This window comes from Crinia signifera, chromosome 5 (assembly GCF_055691185.1).
Source record: "Crinia signifera chromosome 5, ASM5569118v1, whole genome shotgun sequence".
In the NCBI taxonomy this organism is placed as follows: domain Eukaryota; kingdom Metazoa; phylum Chordata; class Amphibia; order Anura; family Myobatrachidae; genus Crinia; species Crinia signifera.
Window position 1 is genome coordinate 241,915,331 of NC_139221.1, and position 12,095 is coordinate 241,927,425.

The following is a 12,095-nucleotide window of genomic DNA, read 5'->3' on the forward strand; positions in this document are numbered from 1 at the left end:
TCAGAATTTCATTCACAATGTAAATACTGACAGAACATCATTTACTGAATGCATAACTCAAGCAGCCTTTTCATAGTCCCCATAGTGGAAGTACACCACTCTCCTTCCCACAGGCAGAAATATGAATGAGGAGGCAGAGGGAGCAGAACTCAATACAGGGAACAAGGCTACACTGCTGAAATGATAACTAGCTGTGGTTGCATGATCCTGTACTCTGCTGCTGCTGCAATTCACTGCTCAGAATATTCAGGGGAATTACAGAAGTCCTCCAAGCACCTGTTTACAGAGGCGTATTGAACAGTGCTGCGCATATAAACTATGCAGTGCTGTGTGTAACAACCTGAGTCCCTTCCATTTATCTCTGAAGCATCAGATACAGAGAACGGTTACAAGCAGTGCTGACTATTTACTACACACTGCAATTATCATCATCATCATCATTAAAAGGTGTATTCAAATGTGGTAGTGTATTCCTTATTAGATTAATCGTATCAGGTATACACCAGGAACAGGAATTTATTGAAGTTTCTGAAGAAAATATTTAATAATAATGTGTCATTGCTTTTGTTTATGGCCTTAAATATGTGTGTATAAAGAATGTGAATCACTAGTATTAAAAAGATCATGTTGATAACAATAATACAATTATCAATATCCCCACCAGACCGAAAAATGTTCTTTGGTAGATGTTGCCTATTAGGGGGATGAATATTGGAAAACTACATATGTAACAAACACAGAAATTGGGAAGCAATGTTCCAGTGCACAGACAGGTTTAGTCATAAGAACCACGAGGGAGATTATAATTGGTTAACAGTGGATGTAGTTCTGGGGTAGCCAACCCTAGTCCTCGGTGGCTACCAACAGTGCATGTTTTGCAGGTCTCCTCACAGAATCACAAGTGAGCTAATTAGCTCCATCTGTGGATCTTTTAAAATGTGTCAGTGATTAATGAGTGCAGCTGTGCAGCAGCTAGGTTGTCTGGAAATTGTGAACTGTTGGTAGCTCTCGAGGGCTAGGGTTGGCTACCACTGATGTAGTTTATAGATGATAGCTTATTTTATTGTGTGGCTCACAAACATCTAGTTATGATCCTGACTAGGGAGATAACTAGGGTGGTGCGTTCATCACCTCTGCACAGTGTGCTGATGATTGGTGGGTGGAACTGGCCGCCACTGATTGATAGGCGCCACTTGAATGCATATTAGTAGCATTCTTCGGTAAACCAGGACATGTGGCAACCCGGCTATTGGTGGATTACAGTATATTAGTTCTACAATGTCTAGGTTCACAGTCAACAGGTCGACAGTTATTGGTTGACAGGGTCAAAAGGTCGAGATGATAAAGGTCGACGTGAGTTTTTTGGGGTGTATATGTTGACAAAGGTCGATATGGACACTGTTCGCTCAACACATTATGCCCACGTAGATGCTAAAAGTATGAACAAATCTTTTTATTTTAATTCATGAAAAACAGAAACTTTTGACTGTTTGACCTAGACCCTGTAGATTTAATGACTGCATACCCTGGAGGTGCTGCTTCCTGCTACTCTTGCTGGGTCGTGCTGTGTTTTAGGTAAAATGTAAATACAGGTGATAAGTTTCTCAAGGCATTTCAGCTGCTGGGCCCCCATGGAGGTAGTTGTGCAAGACGCTTTGAGGTGCTGGTTGGGGGTGGGGTAAATGAGTGGTCTAAATCTACTTCTTACACACAGGCTGGAATTTCATTAATGAAGGGGAAAATGGATCGGATTCGATAGCAGGACTGTCTGTATAGTGGGTGGTGCCTCTAAAGGCTACAATGGTAAAAGAGGAGGGGAAAAAAGAATTCACTGCTTAAGGAAGTGGGGATTTAGCGGTGCAGCCAGTCACTGCAGTGCTGTTTTGGCCCAGGCAGAACCAGGCTCTTTCTGCTGATCAGATGTAGCATGGGTTTGGAAGTGTTGGGGACAGGCTGTGCGCTAATGTCACTTAAGGGGAGAACAGAGTGCCCGGGTCCCCTGACTTAAACTGGCAAAGCCCAGTTGAAACGGCTGTCGGGTACAGCAGCTGCTTGCTTGCTCTGCACAACATGAATTAAACCCATTGTCTTCATCAACTCTCGAGTGCTGGCCTGGATCCTTCACAGTGTGTGGGGGGTAAGTGCTTTATATATATATATATATCCCCCCCCCCCCACATGCTGCAATTCCCCCCCCCCCAAAAAAAAAATTTGACGGTAAAGCAAATAAAACTGGCACTTTTATTTTCATTGTACTGCATGACACTACTGTACATTACACAAAGAACTTTTCTTCATAACAGCTTCCCTTTAGGACATCTACTTGCACCCATCCATGGTTTTGTAGCTGTATGTTGCGCTTGATTCTGCATTGCAAGAAATATGTATAATCTTCAGTGTTTTTATTGAGTGCTTTATAACACAAGTGTACATCAATGGTTCAACATCCTGCTAACGTAATTTACAAGCAATTTTAAATAGCTCAAAATACCCCTTTTTTGTTCATTTAGAAAGTCTTTAGTGGGGGAAACAGAGTCTAGTTATGCACAGTGATTCTTGCTTTTAATATTATTTATAAAACATTGTTCCCTGGAGCATGCACCCACCATGAAAGACTTTAGGTACAAAAAAATCAAATATTTAAAAATAAAAATTAAATCTAACACTAGGAAACAGAGATGAGGCAACCGAAAATTAAATTATAGTCCCCTATCTCCCTAAAAAAAAACAGAAACAAAAAAAAAAACACAAATATTGATACAAGGCTTTCAAACAAAGCTCTAACCTATCACATATTCAACAATTCTTACACAAAAACTAAAATCCCCTCATATTTTGGGGGGAATTCAAGTTAACAAAGTCTTAATAAAAAAGGACATACAGTATTTTGTCACAAAATGTAAAAATAAAAAGTCAAGAAAAGAGCTATTGATGCACTTAGTGAATGTGCTTGCTCAGGTCCAGTGTGATAAGTCCTATGTGGCGTATCTCTTGGTCCACTGTCTGGCCATTCTGTCATGCTCTGCTCTGTTTGTCATGTACTGGGTGGCGATGCTTCCAACAAGCGGGTCAGCTGCAAGAGAAACACAACACAAAGCTGTCATTAGATCACAAAAGCTTGCCGTTCACACTCTTCCATGCTCTATTATCTCAAAAGCAATGACCCCTCCTGCCACCTCCGACAATTATCATCAATTAATGGAAGTCTTAGGAACAAGTGCTATTTTTCCATTTCGATTTCCAACGATTAATTCAGACTATTGGGGGTATTGAATCATGGATTCGGACTGTCGGAGCGTTTTAAAAGACGTAATCCTGGCCTGTTTTCGCTCTGCTCAACAGGTGGAATTGAATATTCCACCTGTCGAGTGGGAAAAATGGGTGCAGAAAGCAGCTGTGGATTGTCGAGAAATGGCTGTGAATTTGACAATTCGGTACTTGTGTATTATCATGGCGCCCGATGTTATATAAATCGCATACAATATCGTAAACGATATGGCATACGATTTGCGGCTGATTCGATCCGCTATGCGATTTTGTGGCTGATTTCCTGCCTATCCAAGTCAGCCCAAAGCGAGGCGTGCCCCGCGAGAGGACGTGGCACGCATCCTCCCGACCTGTTCATACACCCACTATCCATGTCGGCGTGGAGTTGATTTTATAAATCTTGGCGAGCGCAGCTAGCCACCGAGCTTGAAGCGTGGCGATTGCAGAGAGCACCGCAAAGGGACGTGAAAAACGATCCCGAAGCGCGGCGAGCCCTGCGGAATATACGTCAAGTAATACGCGGGGCTCGCCACGCTTCGGGCTCGTTGGCTCGCCATGCTTTATACAATCAACTCCATGCCGATGTGGATAGTGGGGGGATGAACAGGTCAGGAGGACGCGTACCTGAAAATCGGCCACAAAATCGCATCCGACTTTTGCATGCGATTTGCGGCCGATTTTGCGGGCACCGTGATAATACACAAGTACAGATAATCCTCTGCCGTTTCCGACAAAAAACAGATCCAACTTGTATTAAAGTCAGATCTATTTTGGCGAAGTCCGCCTTCAATGCTGTCGGAAACATATATATAGCGCACGACATTGAATACCCCTATATACTGCATACTTCCACCATGTTTGTTTCTTTAGACTGCTAGTAATAACTTTTTTGAGTGCATTTTGCTCCTATTTGCAACCTTAGTCACATGATGGTGGAATCATATGGAACACCTCTCTGACCCCTGTCTACTGTAGCCCATAAACACCCCCTCACACACACAGATAACTGGTTCTGTAACTGGCAGTCATGTTGCAGCGTCCATAGAGTTTGATGTTAATAGCACTGGAAGGAGGTCATGAAACTATACAACTAGCTGTGACTAGACAGAGTAGAAATCGGACTAAACTAGTGCCGTGATGCTGTTTTCTGCCTTTAGCGCAGAACAGACAGCATTATGACAGGCAGTAAAGTCAGAGAATGGTTCTTGATACTAAGCACCAAGTTAAGGTATGAGAGCTGGCTTCAATCAACAAGTGAGGAGAATTGAATAGCTCCGCTATTTATCAAATTGAACTGAATGAAGACCAGTGATTTATAGAAGAGTAATGAAGGAAAATATAAGAGATGCAAATATAGATACAGTAGGAACTAAACTTGCAGATTAAAAAAAATAATATAGCTAATGTATGTGGGATTGCAGATCAACATAATCAGCAATTTTGCCTAAACAATAGATATTTTGTGCAAATAGGTTAAATATATCCTTAATCATACAATGTTGATATTAAATTCAGAAAATAATCTAATATTTAACTTTTCCTTAATAAAGCATATGTGTATACATAAATCCATCAAATAACACAGTGCCTAAAATTCAAACACATAAGTATATTTATAATGAAGATAAATTATGTAATAAATGCTCCAAAAATATAACATTTTATTTATTATATAAAATAATAAAAGTCCTCATATATCATTGATGTAAAATCAGCAATTGCCGGTATGTTAATCAATTAGTACATAAATTTCTATAGATTAGTGGTAAAAACCTCAGTAGTTGGAAAAAATGGTCTATAAAAACAGGATCTAGGTGTTTGCCGTTTCACACTCTAGATGGGTGTGGTATAGCAACCTGACAGTTGGGACTCCGGCGATCAGTATACCGACATCGGAATCCTGACTGGGGGTGAGAGAATCAAAGCCCATTGCGGGCTATCTGCGCTCGCCACGCTGCGGGCTCATCACAAGTTCTATTCTCCCTGTATGGGGGTCTTGGGCCCCCACAAGGGAGAATAGCCTCTGTTAGTTGGGATCCCAGCTGTCAGGCACTTAACTGTCCAATCACACCAGTGGGTGGTTGGCCAGGGTTAGAAGAAAAAAAAAATGTTGTATGGCTGCGGGTGTTCTGGTTACCCCCTTCCCTGGTGTGCCACTGTATATAAGGGAGAGGAAACAAATGCAGAGGTGTGCTGGATAGATCTACTTAATCGCCGGTCAGGGCCAGTGTTTTTACCGGAGAACACTGGTCCTGACAGGTTGCCCTGCACACACCGCTGATACAGCAGTGTGTGTGGAGCGATCTAAAGTACATTGCTCAGATCACTCAGCATTCTCGCCGTTTACTCCTAGCAACAAGTCCATTTATTATCCATTGGTCAAAGACACTTTCTCTATCATTCTTTTAGGCTTTCACGCCTTTAACGTTTGCACACTATTAAAAAAAACAGCCTCTTAAATTAATCCATTCAAAACGGAGTTATTTGCTTTTTAAAAGGTTATTTTGCAGCAAAACTCTATTGATATAAAAAACCAGATGCATGTAATATGGAATTGCAATTATGTGCTTATGTGCTAAATCAAAAGTAACACATTCAATCCAGATGGAATACTTCTACAGCCAAGAAATATCCAGTCGTACACTGTACTGCAACCAGATCATAACAGCTTGTCCCCAATATAGAAACAGGACCCCCATTTAAAAAGAATGGACCTAAAATATTTTCTTGTTTTCTATAGCTGCCTATTAAATTCGTAAGGAACCACACTTATTAATAGTGTAGACAATTAGATCAGTAAACACCTGTTTCCTGGGTTCTCTCCAAATATAGCAGTAGCTGGCCTCATCTTGAGAATATTTATTCTGCACCTGGCGCTTTACAATGTGTCCCCAAAAAACTCAGAGAGAGAATTATGCCCAAGGTGCTTTCTCTAAGCTGAAACATTGCCCTATTACAACAATAGTATGGAAGTATTTCTATTTTATGGGAAAAAAAAGACCATAAACACATTAGCATATAACTTTCTATATTGTTTTATTGTCATCCACTGACAATGGGAACACTTTTCTCTACGAATCAAAAACCTCTATTATCCATTTCTTATCAGTCACTTATATAGCACCAACCAATTGCACTGCATTTTAAAATTGGGATAATTTAATAATTTAAGACTGGGCAGTTACAGACAGAGGTAAGAGGGTGAAGCTCACAAATGTATAATCTATGAGAAAATAGGCATTGTTACTTAAAAACCGGGGCTACAGTTTGAATAATGGTCCAGCCATATTGTAGTTCTTGGTGGTTTGATCCAATCACACAGCACGGTTTGCCAAGGGTCAAGAGGATGTGAAAGTGAAGGAGAACACAAACATAGTAATGTTTGGGCTGAGAGGATGTAATTGGATAGGATAGCTTAGGTTATGTGGCTGGAAGTATTTTATATCCAATTTAACAGAATACAAGCACCCAATGAAGGCAATGACAGGGTGGAGGCACCAGATGTTTAACACAGCACATTAAAGGACAGGTTCAGTTTGAAATAAATGCATTCAAAGCTGTGGTGTAAAATGTGTTCACTGGAAAATTGCAACTGTGTACATATGTATTAAATCTCAAGTTCCCTGCAGGTCTACAATGCGGGGCCCATTTTTTCTTACAATAGAACGGTCGGAATCAGCAAATCAGGTATATATATATATATATATATATATATATATATATATATATATATAAAAACACTCCATTTTGGATTGACGATCTTTGGATGGTGGCTGCCAATCAGCAGATTCAGTCAGCAGATGTCATTGGATAGGGCAAACAGGGCTCTCTTAATAAAGCATATCCTGACATTCTCACACTGGAAAACCGAGGCAATTTGGGAGACTGCTCTTCAGCTCATTAGCCCAGGATCTCTCTCATCCAGTGATGACAGATCACATACTTCTACAGAAACTCAGTATGAGTGTATCTGTGGCCATGGGCACTCACAAAGATGTAAACTGATTTTATAATGTGAAATCACTGAGTGTAAAGGTGATGATACATTAGAACAATATCAGGCCCAAACACACAATTTTGATGTGACCAATTGTGTGCAATCCATGGGTCAAGAGGTCAAACCTCAGATCACACGTGCTGCACGTATGATCCATCAGCTTTGCTTGCGCTTGGTAAGCAGATCGTATGTGCTATTAAAGCACATGACCGCTCTTGCAACCTTTAAACCATGGGTCTTCAAACTGCGGCCCTCCAGATGTTGTGAAACTACAAATCCCAGCATGCTTTGTCACAGTTTTAACACTCCCTTATAGCAAAACTGTGGCAAGGCATGCTGAGATTTGTAGTTTCACAACATCTGGAGGGCCGCAGTTTGAAGACCCATGCTTTAAACTATCAGGTCGGGATGCAGTTTAAATCCCGGCGGTCGGGATCCCGGCGTTCAGAATCCCGACGCCGGAATCCCGACCGCCGAAATGCAGACAGTTTCGCCCTCCGTGGGTGTCCACGACACCCCTGGATGGAGAATAAATTAGCGTGGCGAGCGCAGCGTGGGGGCGATCCACGTCCCCCCTTGTCGTGATTTCGGCGTCGGGATTTTGAACGCCGGGATCCCGACCGCCGGTCTTTCTAGTGCAGGGCTGGGCAACACCGGCCCTACAGATGTTAATGAACTACACATCCCAGGATCCTTTGCATTAGTTTGGCTATGTGGCCATGCTGAAACTGATGCAAGGCATGCTGGGATGTGTAGTTCATTAACATCTGGAGGGCCGGTGTTGCCCAGCCCTGTTCTAGTGTATGGCCAGCTTAAGTAAAAAAAGGGGTTAATGTATGGTAATCTTTACTTCAGAGGTCTGACTTGAATCACTTGCTAGGATTGTTTGCCAACCATAAATATGAGGCCGGCAAATCCAATAGTTCATGGAAAAAAGTTTGGGATTTCTCATGTAGTCCAAGAAACCTGGAGAACAGATGTATAACGAGCGAAACAGGACTTGTATCATCGCTAGGTATCAATATATTGAATCTATAGAACATATTCACATTTACTATGCATATGTCAGTTGTGTAGTGGACTATAGACCATACCTATTTATGATTTGATAATTTTTGGAATACACAACTTTTACAGAAACAGAGTAATTAACTGAATGTGAACAAATTGGGATTCTTCATTTAAGTTTAAAGCCTCTGGGGATAAAGAGGTGCATATGACAATATAGAGAGGCTGAATCAATGTACGTACTTGTCAACATGCCTGTTCTCAGATAGATTGTCGACAATGTTGGAAGCCGTCAATGATGACACTATGTGAGCAAGTGGTATGTACAGGGTAGCAGTCTGGCTGAACAGATGTAATTGGGAAACACCAATTTGCTTATACTGTAATGGTGCATACACATGGTGAGATTTACTTTCTATTAGACCACTATTAGATCTGGGTCTGGATCTGAGGGTACACACGGTGAGATATGCACTATTTTTCTATTCGATTTTGCTTATACAAGAAATTTTTTATAGAAATCAAATAGAAAAATAGTCTTGGCAGGCAAGACTATCCAGATCCAGACACAGATCAAATAGAAAGTGAAATCTCACCGTGTGTATGCACCTAACCCAGATCCAGACACAGACCCAGATCCAATAGTGGTCTAATAGAAAATAAATCTCACGTGTGTATGTACCATAGGCAATGGTTCATAACCTCAGTCTTCAGGACCCCCACACAGTGCACGTTTTCCAGGACTCCTCACAGAATCACAGGTGTAAATAACTCCACCTGTGATCTCTTAAAATGTGTCAGTGAGTAATGAGTGCACCTGCCGGGTGACCTGGAAAACGTGCACTGTGTGGGGGTCCTGAGGACAGAGGCTGAGAATCACTTCTCTAAGGGGTATACTCAATGACTAGGGGATTTATGGTGAGGATAGCTTGTTTGCTGCAAGGATCGCCGTATTCTATGTCACCATTAGAGGACAGCGAGGATTCCCTGGGACAGCAAGGTTCACCACAAATGCAGCGAGCCTTCTGCACTCACCGTTTCCACCTTGCGAGGTGGAAACGGCGAGTGAAGGGGGGTGGGATGAATACTGAGGGTGGGCTATGATAGCGAGCAATAGGTACTGCTCACTGTCATAGCTCGCCTAAATGGCATTGAATATATTCCTAAGTGCTCACTTTGAAATGTTTTTAACAAAAAACTGAAACAGTCCTGTGATATCAAAATTATTCCTACTACTTCTACAATTTGTGTATATATATATATATATATATATATATATATATATATATATATAGATGAAGAGATGAAGAAAAAGACTGGCACTCGTGGGTCTTTTTAGAGACTGTATTAAACAAACAGTGGAACAACCAACGTTTCGGGGCTGTGCCCCTTTGTCAAGGTTCACACACACCTTGACAAAGGGGCGCAGCCCCGAAACGTTGGTTGTTCCACTGTTTGTTTAATACAGTCTCTAAAAAGACCCACGAGTGCCAGTCTTTTTCTTCATCTCTACTGTCCACCGAGACGGGCACCGGGGCAGTTGCCCATGAAGACGGAGTGCCGGACCGTACCACAAGTATATATATATATATATATATATAGATGGTATAATGGTTAGCATTACTGCCTCACAGCAGTGAGGTCATGGGTTCGATTCCCACCATGGCCCTAAATGTGGGAAGTTTGTATATTCTGTTTGCGTGCATTTACTCGAGGTACCCGGTTTTGTCCCACAATCAAAAAATATACTGGTAGGTCCGTTGGCTTCCAACAAAATTAACCCTAGAATGTCTGTGTGTGCGTGTACATGTGTTAGGGAATATAGATTGTAAACTCCACTGGGGCAGGGACTGATGTGAATGTTCAACTATACTCTGTAAAGCGCTGCGGAATATGTATGCGCTATATAAGAAACTGTTAATAATAATAAAAATAATAATATTGGTCCAGATGTATCAAACTTCAAAAAGTGATATAATGAAGAGTGATAAATAGCCAGCCAATCAGCTCCTACCTGCCATGTTACAGGCTGGGTTTGAACAATGACAGGTAGGAGCTGATTGGCTGGCTGTTTATCACTCTCCACTTTATCACTTTTTGAAGCTTGATACATCTGGCCAACCCATTGTGAGAGGGAATTGTATATTCTAAGTCCCTTTACCATGACAGTAAAGTACACAGGGTTTTAGACTGTTTATATTCATTAAATAGAAAAACCCATCATATGTTACTGATGATATATATAAATATAAATGTATAGTGCTATGAAACTAATTCATAATCTGATCCACAATGCAATAGACATAAGTCACATATTAGCCACTTTAATATTGCCCCACAGGGCACCTGTCCAGTACAAACAAATGAATCACTGTTAGGGTAGGCTAACCCATCAATATTAAATCAATAGTCATCAGTTTACATTTTATTGCAATGTACTGTACGGGTTGTTAAATATTTCACTGCCCAATGCCAGTCACAGTATGCAGACAGTTTGCTGAAGACATCAGGGGACAAATGTAATAGGGTGCGAGAATCAGAAAGTGAAGATATTTAGGGAAAGTTCTCCCATTTTTTTTAAAGTGGCAATCATTTACACTGAAATAACAGGTTCATTTTTTAGTGCAAATGATTGCCGCTTTATAAAAATGGAAAATCTCTCACTCTCTGATTATCACACCCTATTACATTTGGCTCCAGATGTTAAAATGCAGTCAAAAATCTTTTGACACACTATACATTTTAATGATGTGAAAGATCTCTTCATAGAAAAAAATGTCTGTATCCCAAGTAAGCATAATATGCTTAAAAGAGGAATTTATTAATGATATCCAAAAGTTTGCTAAATGTTAAAAGCACAGTATGATAGTAGATAAAATCCTGCATACAATATTTAAATAAAATAGCTAATTTGCTGATTGTCCCTAATTTCCAGGGACAGTTCTGCATTTTACAGAAAATCTGCACTTTTCGATGATTTTCAGTCCAATACATGCAACCTATTAAATTCTAGTGCCGATTTTTCTACTGTCAGAAAATGATTTCTTGGTTTTGTAAAATAAACATCTTTCAAAATAAATTGTTTTATCTTACCAACCTGTGCCACTACTACATACTTTGTGACAGTGTTATGATGGGAATTGTCCATTTAGATAATAATAAAGACCATGTTCTTTTTATGCATAGACCCAGCACCAAAGTGTCATTGCAAATGATTACAAAAATCTAGGTAATTATGCAATAGATCTGCTGTAAGTCAGTAGCAAAAGTCTACAGTTTCCTGCTGGGAAGCCATGGATGAAGGAATTTACATGCAGAATGCTGATTGTTATAATAATTGAATTCACATACCAGTTTGGGGGGGATGTTGGGGGGGGGGGGGCTACTGTTTGAATTCCCCAGCAATGTGAATGAGTGCAATCAAATATATGTGTATTCTTAGCAAAAAAGGGGAGAATGCAGTTTCCTCAGACATCTGATTTTAGTACGACTCGTGAAGGGTGAATAATTAGCAGGTAGCAAGCTGTAGTCTGGCTCGAACAAGGTGTGTGTAAGTTATGTACAGTAATACAGTATTTCAGACATATGCAGGCCCAATGATCAGGGAAAGCCACTAACCAGATTATTTTTCTGGTGTCATGACCGAGCACTCAGATCTACACATAGAGCAGACTTGGGGCCTGATTCAGACCTTACCGCTGGTCTACACTACTAGATAGCTGCCACCCAGACAGAAAGAATACCCACCCTGTGTAAATTTGCAAGAGAATTGAGAATGGATCGCTAATCACTATACACTCCCATACGCAACTCACTCATTATC

General features: G+C 40.7%; 1 protein-coding gene across 1 annotated transcript in view; it reads right to left on the bottom strand.

The window, feature by feature from the left end:
• Positions 1-2,227: 2,227 nt before the first annotated feature.
• The window catches only part of LOC146080965 (ubiquitin-conjugating enzyme E2 E2), a 236,220-nt gene continuing 226,352 nt past the window's right edge, over positions 2,228-12,095 (bottom strand). The window contains exon 6 of the mRNA XM_083188743.1: positions 2,228-3,073. Coding sequence (XP_083044869.1) covers positions 2,976-3,073 — 98 coding nt within the window. The 3' untranslated portion in view covers positions 2,228-2,975. The remainder of the gene's footprint in view (positions 3,074-12,095) is intronic.